The 17,864-nt window shown below is 40.8% G+C and overlaps 1 protein-coding gene across 1 annotated transcript in view; it reads left to right on the top strand.

Annotated features, from left to right (window-relative positions):
- Positions 1-9,951, top strand: part of otofa (otoferlin a) — a 99,403-nt gene extending 89,452 nt beyond the window's left edge. Inside the window, 8 exon segments of the mRNA XM_080452383.1 lie at positions 478-638; positions 1,132-1,274; positions 1,364-1,452; positions 2,520-2,618; positions 6,167-6,408; positions 7,203-7,381; positions 7,786-7,886; positions 9,706-9,951. Of these exon segments, the coding sequence (XP_080308509.1) occupies positions 478-638; positions 1,132-1,274; positions 1,364-1,452; positions 2,520-2,618; positions 6,167-6,408; positions 7,203-7,381; positions 7,786-7,886; positions 9,706-9,886 (1,195 nt within the window). The 3' untranslated portion in view covers positions 9,887-9,951.
- Positions 9,952-17,864: the final 7,913 nt, after the last annotated feature.

The raw sequence follows: 17,864 nt of genomic DNA, 5'->3' as shown, positions 1-17,864 counted from the left end.
ATATTTGGTACTGTTTCTGTACGGTAGTCAGTTTCTCTCATGGTGTCTAAAGTGCCACATGCTCACAAGCGGCTGGTGTTGAGCGTCGCAGGAGTGCTGCTCAGTGCATGTGTAAACACACCATAAACATTAGACAACAATTTTATTATTGTATTTGCTGTGTGTTCAGGCGGTACTAGATTTATTTATGTTGAAGTTGGAGTACTATAGATTGACCTATATTTTGATTTATGATGGAGTACAAAATGCATTTTCCATCTACCAACAAATTCTTTCAGAATGCATGTGAATACGGTAATAACCCTAATTCATATCAAATCTGCATTGTGCCTTTAAGAAACAAGGTCAAGATCATAAGAAGAAAACAAAAATGTATTCTAATATTATTTTATATATTTTATTGCTCTGAAAACCAAAAACATTTGTCTCTTTTGGTTATCTATCATTAACAACATCTTCATTACTTGTTAACACTAGCCATGGATACAACACGTGGCGTGATCCTATGAAGCCCAGTCAGATCCTGGCTAAACTGTGCAAGGAAGGCAAACTAGACGGACCTCACTATGGGCCCGGGGGCAGGGTTAAGGTGGCCAACCGCGTGTTCCAGGCGCCTACGGAGATCGAAGATGAAAATGGTATGGCTTTGTCGAAACGAAATGATATCTTCATTTAAAATCCTGTAAAATCCTCTGTGTTACTTTGAGAGTGTAACCAACCATCATATTATTAGCTACATTGACCCCACTCCCTAGTACGTACGAATACGAGAAGGGAATCAAGTGTGTTGGGGGTGCAAACAAAAAAAGTGCTTCTTGAGTTTATTTGGCTCCTTTTTTTTGGCTCGGGAATTTGGAAAATTAATATTCGGACGTCCCGTTTTCTTTTTTCCGCATTTGCAGGTCCCTGCACTGTGATACTTAACCATAGTTTGGAGCTAGGACATAAAAATCATATCACTTTACGATCCGTAAAAAATGCAGTGCTGATACCTGTGCTGTTTGCACCTCCAAGACAATGGTGGATTTCGCCATGCCCCTAAATACCCATGTGTGTCTCAAAGAATTTGGTTACATTTGTATACTGTCACTGTGTTCTATCATCTCTTTCACGTACTATCTCCTGCTGTAGGTCAGAAGAGGCCCACAGAGGAGCATCTGGCTCTGACCGTGCTGAATCACTGGGAGGAGATCCCCAGAGTGGGCTGTAAGCTCATCCCTGAACACGTGGAGACCAGACCCCTGCTCAACCCTGACAAACCTGGAATCGAACAGGTAGGGTGACACCTGGTACTAGCTTTGAGTTGCGAAGCAGTTGAGGTGATGACCACTACTAGACTTTTCCTCTTGTGTGTTGTCCACAGGGTCACGTTGAGATGTGGGTAGACATGTTCCCAATGGACATGCCTGCCCCTGGGCCTGCTGTTGACATATCGCCACGGAAACCAAAAAGGTAGGCCCAGATTTCTAAACGAGTGCTATATGCTATCATGGCCTACCGTGGCCCCCACTTTGAAAACCACTCGCTTATTACACGGCTTGGCTGAATGCTTGATTCAGATTTTTCAATTATAGTATTCTATGAAAAACATACTTTACATTCTTTAGTGGGATCAATAACACATTTTGTTGTTATACTTTGTGTCAAATTATTGATATATTTATTTAGTAAGTAGCCATGTTATAAGCGGGATAAAGAAAAGTGAGGCAGTCGTTATTGAGAAATAAATGCCTTCAGGCTGATTCAACTCCTCCACCTCGTGTCAGGGTCCTGAATTGCCCTGTCTGGATTTATTTCTCAACAACGACAACCTCACTGTTCATTATCCCTTTCTTAAAATGCTAATTTAACTTTGACAAACAAACAACCGCAAAGTTATGTTGCATAATGCATATTGTATTAGCCCGAGCCACTGAGGTGGAAAGAGTTGCGTTCCTATAATATTTACATTTACTGCCACAGCCAACTTGACAGTTGATTTGTTTTGTGTCTTCAGAGATAATGACAAGAAAAAGAAGACACTACAAAACACTAGTGTATAGTTCAACAACATTGAATCCTCCTAATGGTTGTTGATAAAGCATTCGATACATGAACCATGTGAACTGCAGTGTTTCTGAACCCTCATTGATGCAAACTTTTCTCTCTCAATTGCTCTGGTATTATCTCAAGCAGGTTTCAAGTCCCTACAAGTTGATCTTCATGCTACACTGAAATTAATGACGTATTAAACTACAGTATGCTTTGGAAAATGTAGTATTCCATGAGTCATAGACAATCTACACATGCCAGACCACCGGTATGGTCCTTTAATGTGAATAATATGGTTCTCAACATGTAGAGAAACAGTATAGTACCTAAATTTCAAGTGCTGAATGTTTTTCAACTTAACGTAAAGTTTTGTTCCTCAGGCCAAATAACGGCGAGTCTATTTCTTTCGCTACTGCAGCTCTCAATTTGCTACAAATCAGGTGTCCAACTATGTGTGTGTTCCCTCCTCCCCCACCCCCCCTTGCCAGATATGAGCTCAGGGTGATTATTTGGAATACAGACGAAGTAAAACTGGAGGACGATGATTACTTCACTGGGGAAAAGTCCAGTGACATATTTGTCAGGGGGTAGGTACAGACGGGGTGCGTGGCCAAATGCCTCATCCCGTGGGTGTGATAAGTATGCGTGCTGCGTGTTTTATTTTGACCTTAATCATTATTTTCTGTTTTGTATTTGTTTCTCTTTATTTTTTTATTTTATTTTATTTTTCTGTGTGTGTGTGTTTGTGCGTTGTCCCTTTTTTATTTGTTTGTGTTCGTGTCTCCCTGTCTGTGTGTCTGTCGTCCTCTCTCTCCTTTTCCGGTCGATGCTCTGCTGTTGTCTAGCTTTGAGCTTCGTGTTATTATTTGGAACACTGATGACGTAATACTAGAGGACGATGGTTTCATGACAGGAGAGAAGATGTCTGACATCTATGTCAGGGGGTAAACACACGATTCCATCGCATGGCTCGTACTACTACCCGTCTTCCCTCTCCCCCTTCCCCCGCCTCGGCTATCCAACCAGCACGCAAGCTCCCTTCTTTCCCCCCAGTTGTATTATTGACAACGCCGTAAACTAATACCTTCACACCAACTGAGCATGGTGGCAAACAGGACCTATACCATTCAAACAACTTAGAAGATGATATATTTTTTTAAACTCTGCCCGCACCAACATATCTTGTTCTACATCTCTCCATTTCTGAGATTTGACCAATTACATCATTATGATGAAGCCCTTGCGCGGGCAAAACATTGTTCGTGTTTGTTCATTAAATAGAGAGCAGTATATCGTGTGCACACATTCCCTTCTTTTTTTCAATGATGTCACTTTGACCTTGACCTTTTCTGCCCAAATTCAAGAATCTCCTTCGGGGCAGCCTAGTGGTCACTCCCACCAAGTTTGGTGAAAATCAGGACATTTGTTTTTGAGTTATTTTGCTAACACAGACACACAGACAGGACTGATTATAATACCCTGTCACACATTGCTGCTGACAGGGTAATAGTGACTCTTTTTACTGTAGCATTTTTTTGGTATGGTCTTTTTGAAGAGGGGAGCAGGGCATTTTATACCGCACATTTTGTTTGAGGTTTGTGGTCTGGTCCTGTGTTGCCATGACTACTGGACATTGCTTTAAGCCACGGCATTCAAGCTGTTTGGAATAAAGAACATGCATGGAAGCATATCAGCAAGGAATGTGTGCATGTCAGTTCTACAGAGCTTTGGTGCTTTTTGTTAAGTTTTTTTTCTTCAAAATTACAGTTTTATAGCCTTGTGATAGTGTGGATATATGATACGTGTACAAAAATACTTCTCTCTGCCATACCTACTTTTACCCTATGTTACTGCTGCTGTCCATTTGTTCTCACCTCAGGGCTTTTGCTGTAACAACCAAAGTTCCATCCCCAAGCAACCCCTTAACCACTTAAGCCCTCTATGCTTATTAAACTAATACTTAGTTGACTGCGGTCAGCTATGTACTTGGTCCGCACTTTTGTTCCCTCTACACACCAAATCTCTTCAGCGAAAATAGCCGATCTACAAGCTCACAACGCGTCACGTGACCCGTTGTGACGTGTTTGTAGAGCTTGTAGAGCTTGTAGATAAATACTTTTTTGGCAAATGTGCCCCCCAGAATAGGGATGCTAAAGTTCAAGTGGTTAACATCCACAATCCACATAGAAATGGATATTTATACTACACACTACACAGATAGAGACACCTTCTCAACCTTTTTAAAAAGGTAAGAAATACATGGCGTTTCGGGATGGTTCCGTGGTTGGAATACAGCAGTGAAGCTGTCAGCTGCTAGGTTATGTAAGCACAGGTGTGATGCCTTTAGCGTCTTCAAAATAAAGTTTCCCTTATTTGCTTTCTCACATAAAGCCTGATTTATACTTCGTCATACTGATAATATATACTTCTACTTCAACAGCTATTTTTGGCAAGCAACACAGACGGAGTATAAATTAAGCATAAGCCTCAATCCTAGTCCTGACACCCCCCAATTAAAACCAATGCATCTCAGTTAGTAAATCAACGACATGCAAAATAAATACTGAAATATTACAATACACTATTATGTTATGCTCTCACGCACTCTCACGCACTCTTATTAAGCTCCACTATCTCATGTTTTCAGTGTTAAGTTTTGAGAACTGAGAATGCAACCCACATCGCCCCCACTCCTCCTGACTAAGGACAAGACAGTCTCACTCGTCTGTTAATGAAAGAGCTTCGTCTTAGGCTTATTTCACACGCTTTTTTTTCTTTTGCTTGCCAGTACCAGCTTTTTTGCATTCTCCTTATAATATTTGTTTTGAGTGAAGCACAGTGGTATGAATTTTCTGAACTGGCATTTTGAAAGCAATGAATTTCACTAAGGTCTTTGGAAAGTTTGTGTGTGCATGGCAAATAATTTGAGCCTTCAGCAACAAGTCAGTTTGACTTTTAGGTGCTAAATATACATTTGGATCACTCAAGTACACAAATGCACACAGACACAGGCACATTAAGATTGGTTGATGGGGAGTTGCGGTTACATTACATGGCGTGGTTGTCATTTGGAACGCATGCCCACACAGAGTGGGCCGGTTCTGGAGAACCGCTCATCCGATGTACTTCACACTTGACACTGCACTTCCTTGAGACCTCAGCAATACACCCACCAATTGTGAAGTTGATAGGATGAGCAAATTGCAAGAGATGTGTGCCCATACAGACGGGCCAGTTCAGAGGAATTGCTCATCCGATCAACTCCACACTCGAAATTGCACTCTCTTGGGTGCTCACTGCTCAGCAATACACTTGCCAAGTGTGAAGTCGGTCGGTTGCACGGTTCTCAAAATGTGAAGGACATACAGACATGCATACATACAGAGATTCCTGGAATGTATTGATAGATTAGCACCTTGTCTCTCTTGTTACACAGGCAGTGGTGGAAAAAGTACTCAAATTCTTTACTTAAGTAAAAGTACCAATACTGCATTATAGAAATACTCAAGTAAAAATCCAGAATAGAAAATGTACTTGAGTAAAAGTACAAAAGTATTGGCATCAAAATGTACTTAAAGTACGAAAAGTAAAAATACAAAAATGTTTGAAAATAGCAGATCTACATGCTCCCAACGCGTCGCGATGCGACGCGTTGTGAGCTTGTAGATCTGCTATTTTCAAATAGGCTATGTATAAAATAGGGCTAAAGTGGTTAATGTATGTTTCAAAATATCATCATTTATATCTGAAAAGTAACTAGTAACTAAAGTTTTCAAATAATTGTAGTGGAGTAAAAGTATAATATTTTCCTCTGAGATGTAGTGGAGTAGAAGTAAAAGTATTGGAAATTGGAAGTACTCAAGTAAAGTACAAATACCTCAAAATTGGACTTAAGTAAAGTACTTAGTTACTTTCCACCACTGTACACAGGCAGGTACAGTACATCTACCATGTGCTGTACTCACATTCAAATTAACCAAACACTATTACAGCTTTCCATACACTAGACCTTAGAAGTGCATGAGTGACATCCTAATGCATAGTCTACACAGTGACTGTACCACGAACCCTGAGATTGCTCTGACCTCTGTGACTCCACGCTGACCCTTGACCCTGTAACCTTTCCGTACCCCAGGTGGCTGAAGGGTCAGCAGGAGGATAAGCAGGACACAGACGTCCACTACCACTCGCTGACTGGTGAGGGGAACTTCAACTGGCGCTTTGTCTTCCCCATCGACTACCTCATGGCCGAGGAGAAGATTGTCATCTCCAAGAAAGAGTCCATGTTCTCCTGGGATGAGACGGAGTACAAGATCCCGGCCCGCCTCACACTGCAGGTCTGGGACGCTGACCACTTCTCCGCCGATGACTTCCTTGGTGAGCAGCACTGATGGAGCGAACACTTTAGCTTTCTCTCTCAACTGTTGCTGTTAACAGTAATGGTGCTCCTTCAAGACAGATCAGTTGGATCCCACGATTTTCAAATGCTTCAGCCTAACAATCTGCTTTGGAAGCTATGAAAATGATTAGAAAAAAAAGCAGATGTCATGTAATTTCCTCACTTCCATTTCGCCTTTGCAGATTTTTTTTTACCACGGGTCTCACTTTGTTGGCTGTTCCTGGCATGATATTTGTTTTGCTGAAGCTATTTATTTTCTACTTATTTTAGTCGCAGCTACCTTACCCTCAACTACTGCTCTATTGTTGTTCTCAACTCAGGGCCTTTTGTTGCAACTCTGATCCTCAAGCAACCCCCTAACTTCTGCATGCTTGGAAATCAAATACTTTTACTATGAAGTACTCCATTGACCTAGCCTGGTAAAGCCCCTCCCTCCGGAATTCTCATTTCCAAATAAAATACAAATGAGATTTCTGGAGGGAGGGTTTACCAGGCTACCATTGACCATCACCTTTCCAACTTGTGCAGACTTATGGAAATAGTAGAATTGAATATGTGGTGGTTTCAGGATGGCCTTGTTTCTTTTATACAGCAGTGAAGCAGCTACTAGTAGGTCATGTGAGAACAGGTATGGTGCCTGTTCTCCCCCACTTTGGCCCATCTCATTTTAGCAAATTGACAATTTACACAGCAATGATGTGACATTGCTTTGAAATGCATGTGATTTGTGATTTTTGTTTTGCTCCTTTCTTGTCCCACTCGTTGCTCCCAGGTGCTATTGAGCTCGACCTGAACCGGTTCCCTCGTGGGGCGAAGACAGCCAAGCAGTGTTCCATTAACATGATCCGCAATGAGCAGGACCTGCCCACCATTTCTATCTTCAAACAAAAGAGGGTCAAGGGCTGGTGGCCGTTTGCGGCCCGCGATGAGAATGATGAGATGGAGCTCACAGTAAGCACTCGTAAAAGAAATGCTAGATTCTCAGTTTTGAAAGAAAACATTTTACAAGAATAAAAGATGGCAGCAGCAGTTAGAGTGTTAGTTACGTGAGCTTGCTATTTTAAACGATCATCCTATCAAGGTTAAATTATATTTTGTACGTATTGTACATTGTACAACAATAATGACACGTTCCACCATCTTTTAGTACTTTATTGTGTGAGCTACTTGTATCATGTGACAGCTATATGAAAGTTTTATATGCTTTAAAGTTGTATATGCTTTTGTGATCTGTAAAAAGTGTGTTAATATTTCTGATGCTTTTAAACAACAGACTATATACCATTGAGTTTAAAAACATTCTTAAGAGCTTATATTTGTGTATGTTTCATTAAATCCACGATGCACCCTTGCAGGGTAAAGTGGAAGCAGAGCTTCATCTGATGTCGGCAGAGGAGGCAGAGAAAAGTCCTGTTGGACTGGGACGCAATGAGCCTGACCCACTCGAAAAACCAAAGTAAGATATTCACAGGACTACATGGAAAGTGTAAATGCACGCTCTTTCCTCACATACTTTCATCAAACACCAACACTCATGGACATGCATGCTCATATTGTATGCATGCCATGGACACACACACACACACGGGCGCGCGCACACACGCACACGCACACACACATATGCATATAAGCTTATTCTGACAGGCAAACTTGATCAGTACTTTCACACCTTGAAACAGAAAGAATGGCACAGACAACTGTCGTCTTTGGTGGGTTGGTTTCATTCTGACAATGCAAAAAGTAGTGATGACTGTCAAACATACCTCCTTCAACTTCAGCCAGATTCCAAATCAACCTGGTCTTGTTTGACTCCAGCTCTGCTTTATTCGTGTTGTCAAAATGACCGACCTTACACTTTCACATGCACTCGTTTCTCCTACCATTTCTTCACTTGTCTCCCTCTGTTCCCTCCTTCCCTGGCTCCTTTCCTCATTTGCTCTATATGTGGGACTTGCCCCTTCCCCCTGTTTTTGCCTTCATCTCCATGTGCCCTGTCTTCTTTCCTTCCCTGCCCCTCTCTCCCTTCTGCGGTGAAGGCGTCCAGACACCAGTCTCATGTGGTTTCTGAGACCTCTGAAGTCCATCCGTTACTTCATCTGGCACAACTACCGCTGGCTGATCCTCAAGGCCCTGGGGCTGATCCTACTGCTGCTCATGCTGGGCCTCTTCCTCTACTCCATCCCTGGCTACCTGGTCAAGAAGTTGCTGGGGGTCTAAGCCATTGGTAGCCCCTACCCCCTCCGTTTTATATTTATTTAGGATACAGGCAAAGTGGGCACCTAAACATTATGGGCACATCAATGTTAAATTGGCTATTCTTTTGGCCAAGATTAATTATCAGACATAAATTTACCCTTTAACTTCTTGTTTATGCCCATTATGACTGACTAGCCACAGGTTTTGTAGCAATTGTAGAAATATTAGGCCTTAAATGTAAAATGTTCAAATCATTATACTTTACATTACATTCAGTTAAAGATTCACAATTTAGCATTGAGGTGCCCACTCTTCCGGTTACCTTTATTTATCGCTCTCTCTTCGTCTTCCTCTCTCTCTCTCTCTCTCTCTCTCTCTCTCTCGCTCTCTTTATGCCCTGTTTTTCGGATAGGGATTCTTCCCTATCCAGTTATTTTTCTCTCACACACGGTGTTAGACCCTTGTCCCTCTGTGCACAATATATTCTTCTCTTCTCACCTCTTATCTATCTTTCACTTCTGTCTCTGCCCTTTCCTGTCTTAGAAGTGGACATCTCTGTGTTCTAGCATGTCACTATCCTTTGAATTCTTTCTCTTAACTGTCTGTGCCAGCCACTGTCTGTTGCCTGATCATCCAACTCAACACAATTGCCATATTGTGTTTTGAGTGATTGACCAATATGTAATTTTGTCATTTTATCAATGTTGATCACTGTGAGAAGCTATGACTGTGCTTTTAATCTTTGTGCTGTAGTCTTCTGTTCCGCTGAAAATGTAAATGTAATATTTTGAAATAGTTTTAGTAAAAAGGTGCTCATGGTCAACTATATGCCATTGCTTATTAACCACTAACACTGGCTTTCCCCATTTCTTCTGCACCTCCCATATTTCCTGTCATTTCCTTACCTTATCATTCCACTCTCCCACCCCCTCACCTCTTCTTCATCTCACTCCATCTATTACAACCTTCTTTGACTAATTCCTCACTCATTCGGTTTTTACCATCTTTTAATATCATCTGCCCACTTCACCTACCTCCCTCTCCCCAACTCCTCCAACACCCTCTGTTTGGCCATCTAGCCGTCCGGACACAACCTTCCTGTGGTTCCTCAGCCCGCTTAAGGCCATCCGCTATCTGGTGTGTAACCGTTACAAGTGGCTCATCATCAAGATCGTGCTGGCCCTGCTGCTGCTGATGATGCTGGGCCTCTTCCTCTACAGTATGCCTGGCTACCTGGTCAAGAAGCTCCTAGGGGCCTGAGAGGGCCCCTGGGTTGCTGGGAGAGTGGCGGGTGGGGAAGAAGAGGGGGAGACACTTCCGTGTTGGACGGATGGACAGATGGAGTGGAAGTGTGGAGATGGGTGGATGTTGGTAATTCCTGTCTAGACGCATGGAGACCCCGTCTCTCCTTCGGTCTTTCCCAGACAGGGAGGCCGAGGGAGGGATGACAAGAAGATGGAGTGGCTGGAGGAATGGAGGCCCAGTTGCATTTTTTTTGCCCTCTCTTATCCCATTCTGATCTCCATAGACAACAACACAGCTCACCACCATCCACCCTACATCTGAGGAGAGAGGTTGAAACCGCTCCGTGGAATAGCTTCCTTTCTTCAATACAAAAAATGGTCTCCTTTCTGCTCTACTGCAAGCTTCACCAATAAAATGTGCAATATGTGGTCTGCCAATCAGGCATGTCATCCATGAGGATTAACCAATCAAAACCACAAAGTAACGCCTGATCTGACCCCAAATGACTTCTGAAATAAATATTACTTCAAAAATAAGTTTCTTTATCTCTTTATACTGTTATTAATGTATCTGTTTATTTGGGAGGACAGAGATAATGGGCCAGTTACTACATGGACATACATCTCAAATGCTACTGTGCGTCTTTCATTTCCACTATAATGTCTACTAAATGAATTAGATTGATAGGTAACAAATGAACAATATTTTCACTCTCCTAGCCATGTTCCCTGTTAGCTCTTGCAGCCTTTGCACACTTGTGGAATAATGACAAAGAAAGAAAAATGCAGATTAGTGCAGTCTATTTTCCTAACTTAATGATATTCATTGGGATTTAGCTATTCATTGGGATTTAGATATATGACATGGTACTACCTTTAGCTACTACCAGGTATCTGTAAATTAGATACAGATATTTCTATAGTATTGGTAAATTTGTGTTGCCCACCATACTGTATGTATAATCATCCTAATGACGTTTACATTATGGTCCTGTGAAGGTCAAAACATTGAATTACGTGCAAAGTACAGTATAATATAATTAACTATATACTTATGATCGGGGTCCCTCAGGGCTCTATTCTTTGTCCACTCCTTCTTTACCTCTACACCAAGTTCCTTCACTGAACATAACTGATCTACAAGCTCAAAACTAGCTTGCAGATCTGCTATTTTCGCTGAATGTTCGCCCCAGAATAGACGCTAGGGTTCATGGGGTTGACACAACAGATCATTTGAAAATAGTTTTTGACTCACGTTTTTTTTTAAAGGACACTTTTTTTGAAAGCTTTAAGATTATTACTGTTTTCCACCAAAATGTAGATCAGTAAGCATGCATCTGTGTGATTATGTACAACTGACCAAAGAGGTTGTGTGTGTTGGCATGACCTTCTAGCTCTACACTAATCAAGTCACCAATCAGCTTGTCTTTAACATTACAGTTAGTTACAGGTTATCACTTCCTGGAGGTATTTTAATTTAAGTGCATTAGACAGACTTTGTAAGGGTGGCTGCATGGGCTGACCTGTGTCACCCTGAAGCCATATCTGATGGCATTGTTTGCAGTGTCCATTTTTGACCCATGTGTCCATGTTGCCTGTGCTTGATCTGTTGCAAAAGTCCTTATTTGTGATCCTGTGTTTTATCGAGTACAAGAAGAGTTCCTGTTTGCACTAAACTTGCCTGTTTGTATGATAAACAATTGTATTTTTATCTCTTTGTTGACATGTGTGCGATATTTATTTTGTGTCTGTTTTACCGATGATTTGAAGTAAACGGAAATCACTGAACTTATTTGTCCTCTTCTCTTTTTAACTACTTAACCGCTTAAGCTCTGCTTTACACTTTTTTGACTTTTCTTTAACCCATTAAAACCGGTCAAGCATCTGTCATTTTAGATTTTTGCGTTGGCTATTCAAAAATAGATATACAAGCTCACAGCGCTGAGAGCTTGTACATCTGCTATTTTTGAACATTTTTGAAAAATCTTGAAAGAGTGAGAACTACTGATTTAGAAGGCATTTGTAGAATCTTAATGGGATAAACAGCTTAAATAGATAGAAGATCTACAAGCTCAAAACGCAAACTTTTGAATTATTTTGAAAAACTGGGACACCGGTGGTAAGTGTTTACGCCCTGTTTTATTCTTTGATGTACAACAAAAATAGTGAAGATAGCTCATTTACAAGCTTACAATGCAGCGTGAAATGCATTTTGCACATCTGTTTGTGCCATTAAAAAAAAACTTTTTGGAACACTTTTGAATTAAAATAATAATTTTAATAACATGCCCAGTTTGAAAGTGGTACACAATATTATGGGAATACATTTTGCGTGCAGTCTATAGGACCAACGTCACAGTATTCTTCTCTCTCTGTGTAGCCGTCCCAACACTGGCTTGTCATGGCTGCTGAGCCCAGTGAGGGTGGTGTGTATCGTGGCCTGGAGAAACTACAAGACGCACTGTATGCTGCTGCTGGGGGCCGTGCTGTTCCTTCTCTTCTTGTTCCTGCTGTTCTTCTCTCTGCCCTCAGCACTCAGCCAGAAGATCTTCAACCTTGCCGGTTAGAACAGACCTCAGACAGGACAATCAACGTGTGCACACAGTCACACAGCACACTCACCCGCTGTATTTTTTTGTATATTAATAAAATATGTAATCCTCTGTTTTGGGGGTATTTTTCACATGTACATTTGAGTGTTTATTCAATTAATTTTTTAAAAATCTGATGAACTGTTTGCTATGGTATATGCTATAATATTTTATCAAATACCCAGCCATTATATGCCTGGCTGGGTGATAAGCTTGTGTTGAATGGTTAGCTGCCATATCTTCCCGAGCGGGTACTGAAGCTGACCAGTCAGCCATGCCGAACTGGCACTGCAAGTGACCTTGCAAAGTAACCACAGCGGAAAACAGTGACCTGGCTTTGACGGTTGTCAGAATGGCTGTATAGTGTATACAGTACAGGTACGTTTTGCAGCAGCATGCCACATCTGCTCCTCATGCAACCGGGGAATCTTAATGGGGACTGTGGAACTTTTTTTTTTTGACAGTTATGTTAATCTACTAACAGCAAGTGTTGATCAAATCAGGGGTTCTCTTCAGCTTGAGACCCAAATGAGAAATACAGTGTCTTCCCGGGACCCAACCGTACAAAGGTTAGCCTCTAAGTTGTCCTGCGTGTATTTGGTTATTTATTACAAGGTTAAGTATTTTGATCTCACTTGCATCTTCCATGCCAGAGTGGCCCAAGAAATCAAGTCAGGGGTTTATAAAAATCACACCTAGGATAGCAATTTTATCGAATCAGGATGGAGAACTCAGACATGATACAGATTAAACAAGATAAATTGGCGATAAAGTGATGACGAAGAAATTAGCAGACAAAATTGGACTATACACTATAAAATGTTAAGCTGATAAATGGGTACTCTCTCCTGATTGGCTGAAATTGTGTCACCCATCTGAAAATGTATTCTTTGTGTATTCGAGAGACAAGAAGACTCCGGTTACTGAACAAACACTAGTCTATAGCAATGATAACTATCAGAATATAGTGCTTTGACCTTTTAGCAAAAACCTTTCAGTTTTAACCCAAAAATATCACTTACCCTACCTTTTAAAGGCAGAGGCGGCAGGTCTACCATTCTGACAGTTCACTAATATTACATAGGCCTACAAACCCTTGAAGTGAGAGACTGGTGCAGCACAGTGACTCAATGCTGCCATCTACCGTCACAAAGGAACAATCTTTAGACGTTCTCAACTCTAGTTGGTTTGACTTGAGCAGCCTAAAAATGCATAATGAAGGATGACACTGTGAATTTATAGATAACCGAATTCAGTGTTACCATTGTAGAATTCACGCAATGAAAGAAAACCAGCCCCCGCTCAACCAGTGGACTTCAGTGTGGCAGGATAGGCCCCACTACCACTAGGCTGTACAAAATGTGTTTTTCAGTTAACATGCTATCTAAATTACATTTTAGCCTTTGCAAAAGGCTCCATGTCTGTCTGTTGTGGTGCCACTAATATATGTCTATGAATTGAATATCAAGGACCTCATTGCAAACAAGACCGCAAGGACTTATGAACGGACCTTTTAGACGAAGTATTTTAAATGTATCTGTGCTGTTTTACATTGCCTAATAACATATTCAATCAAATTCAATCAATCAATCTGGAGTTTATCCAGACATAATATGCATAAAATGACAGTAAAATAGTAACATTCCCATTCTCTCAGAAAGAGGGTGTGTGTGTGTGTGTGTGTGTGTGTGCCAGAATCAAAGAGAGAGAGCCCACTCACACCTTCCAACAAAAAGAACAATCAAATACTGTCATTATGATTTATATAAAAAAAACTCAAGGAACTAGCAAATTAACATGAATAGCCGTGGCTGCATACCAGTGAGGGGTCACACAAAAAGGGTGGAATCCCCCAAAATAGGAGTCAAATAACAGGAGTCTCCTGGTGAAAACAGGAGAGTTGGCAGGTACTGTAAAGTACCAAAGTACATTTACTCGAGTACTGTACTTAATTACAATTTTGAGATATATTTTTTTACTTTACTGGAGTATTTCCCATTTTCAGCACTTTTACTTGTACTCCACTACATCTCAAGAGACAAATGTTGTCCTTTTAATCCACTACAATTATTTGACAACTTTAGCTACTTTGTAGATTTAGATTTTTATTACAAAACAAAAATACAGTAACCACTTCAGCCCAATATTTCGCCCATTTGAAAATAACCGATCTAAAAGCTACACACACACACACACACACACACACACACACACACATCGAAAATCCTAATAATATCGATCACAATATCATCATCGTTCCTATAGACCATCTTTTATTTTTCACAGGTAGAGGGGGGTGCACCGTTCCTGGAGGTACTGCAATACCAGGTCGATGCGTGGAGTGGACGGAGCAAGCCCCTATTCCATCTCCCAGTTCCAAAAATCAATTTAATATATGGTCCCCGGGTAGGGGACGTATCAGATATTAAACTGATAAGAACAGATACTACACTTGATCTTAGCCAAAAGGCCGAGAAGCGATACCGACGTGGCATTCAGAAAGGGTTAGTGACTCACGGCGATGACGGTGACAGTTATGGCTTACGCACATTTTAATTGTAATTTTTAAGTGTAACGTTACACACACAAAAATAAACGCCCTGCAATAATGAGGTATAAAGCGTCATTTAATCGACGTGTATGACTATTTTAAGAAGAAAGGCTTCCTTCTTGGCGCTTCCTGGTCACGTGTCCGACCAAAAACCAATAATAATTTGAATAGATCCGGACCTTTAAAATGCAGTTTAAAGCAATGGACGAAAGTTATATGCATTCTCTACCTGTCATAATGCCATATAAAGGAACTCTCCTGCATATTAGAGTGGCTATAATTCTAAAATTATGCTCTATAAAACATTAAACCTTTGTGATCAATTCCACAACACATTTGGCAACAAAAGACCTTTCTCACCACCTGGTGGAGAAACAAAGTAACTACGTATAACTACAACGTGTGAAATATAACACAATGTTTAAACAGATTCACACTTTATTGTCACCCTATGCGACCTGCACATACTGACAGACACTCCTCCAATGAGAGCACAATGTATGCAGTCTTCGTGACATCAAAGGTAGAGTAAAACTGAAAAGAAAACAATATACACATGTATGATACAATAAACATGATGTAAAGCATACGAAATAAAATACTCATTTAGCTTGCATGCAACATCCAGGTAAGTAATCATTCAGGTAAGTAGGCCTACTAAGGCAAGTATAATTATCTGAACAGCAGTATTGAGGGAAATATTACAGGTATATACTGTATGTATCATTTTAACACGTTATAGGTGTAGTGTGTTCTTCATTATACAGTGGTTGGTAAGTATGGTGAAAGCTAAAGAATGCAAATGATTCAATGTCTATTCATGCCACACAAAATAGACACATCAGAAATAACATTAAACACAAAACATACCAGTGAATATGCATAAAGGTTGAACTGAAAACTGGTTATTCCAAACTTTTCAGGAAAGAAAGCATGTATTGCAGCTGCTGCGTTCCATAGTGAGGACTGACTAATTAATGTCACCTGGCTGCATCTTACTCACAAGCCTGTCTACCATCAACTAATTAACTAAGCTACATTCCTGTCTTAAATGTACACAACACATTTTGAATACAAGACAGCACACACTTAACTGGAAATGCTGCCAATTTACTGGAATATTTAATTTTGGTGTAAGGAGGGAGCCAAACCAGAAATTAAACACAGATAAAAGACAAAGGCATCCATTGAGAAGGACTTCAGTGCAAATAATACAAAGAAACTGTGGGCCAAACTAGAAATCATAGCATATGACTGCCACTAAGGAAACCACTGCACAGATCAAAACAGAAGCCTGGTGGAGGTCTTTGATTTGATTTATTTGAAATGCAATAAAACCACAGGGTTACAGCAGTTCGAGGATAACATTCCAGTCCTCTCACTATCAACAGTTAATAAGTTAAAAATACATTACAATTCAAAACAAATGGCAGTAACATATACAGTACATACTGTACATAAAAACAAGCACTTTGGCCATCACTGGGGGAGCTCTCCAGAGTGGCTTGATCCTCATGGGACATCAGCAAAGCAGAATCATCAGCGTACACTCCGTACAGGAACAAATCACAGTAATAGGCGTCTATCATATCATTCACGTACACGAAAAACAGGGCTGGACCTAGAATGCTTCCTTGAGGAACTCCACATTGCATGATGTTAGGGTCAGACAAAACACCATTTACCTCTACCCTCTGTTCGTGCCCCGTCAGGTAGGCTAGGGCCTCAAGCTGGCTCAGTAACCTATTGTGGTTCGCTGTGTCGGAACGCTCACCGTATATCAAGCAGCACCATTCCACAGAGATCAATCTATTTCCTAATTTGTTCTGTTAAAAACAATAAACATGTGTCGCTCGAGTTCGATTTTCTAAAATCTGATAGAAGTTTGTACATTAGATTGTTCCTATTTAAGTACTTGTTTAGTTGCTCATTAATTACCTTCTCAAAGATCTCAGACACAGAACCCAAAATTGACGCAGGTCGATAATTACCAGGGTCACTTTTGGCTCCTTTTTTATATCTCAACCTTCTGCAGAGAGATTGAATTGGAACACACTCCTTGTTTCCCATTTAAAAAAAACTGACCCTTTTTATGTCAAAAATCCCTGGTGAGGCCGGTAATTTGGAGACCAGATCTGCAGCATTATTTGTGAAGTAACAATTGAATTGCTTGCCCACCAATTGTTTCCATCTCTTCATTAATCCTAAAGCCTATATTGCTGCATTTATTATTATTAACTTTGTTGCCTGCACCAAGTTCTTTTAGGGACTTCCATAACTTATGTGTGTTGCTTTTATTCTCTATAATCTGATCTTTATAATGGGTCTGTTTTGCACTAATAATGAGCCTCTCTGAGTCTTATTCCTCAGCTCCTTCAAAAGTGCAAAATCTTCTACAGAGTTAGGTTTGCGATAACTCTTATGGGCTTTCTCTCTGGACCTGATAGACTCTAATATTTCGTTGTTAAACCAGCGACTGACCTCTGTTTAATTCTCACCTGTCTAAGGGTGAGGTCAAAGGAAGGTAAATGTTGAAAGAGTAGCTCTGCTTGGAGCCCTCAGATCAGAAGCCTAATATCTTCCCATTTTGATGAGTACAGTAGCTATTCTGGGGAGACCTGGTTTCAAATTATTACTTTAGTGCTGTTGGTGTTGTGGTCCAGGGATGATGGGAGGCGGTGCCATCCCTGACCTCGAGTCACCAACTTTCTTTCGCACGCCATCCGTTGTAGTGGTGTGGTGTCTGGTGTCAATGTGTACTTACTTAAAACAATGGCATAGGCAGCCGCAGCAACCACCTGCTTTGCATAATATTAGGTGTTTAACTATGTTGCCAACACACAGAGTTTGCC

The sequence above is a fragment of the Gymnoscopelus braueri genome, assembly GCF_963280865.1.
Source record: "Gymnoscopelus braueri genome assembly, chromosome: 16".
Classification (NCBI taxonomy): domain Eukaryota; kingdom Metazoa; phylum Chordata; class Actinopteri; order Myctophiformes; family Myctophidae; genus Gymnoscopelus; species Gymnoscopelus braueri.
This window is presented reverse-complemented; position numbering and strand designations above follow the sequence as displayed.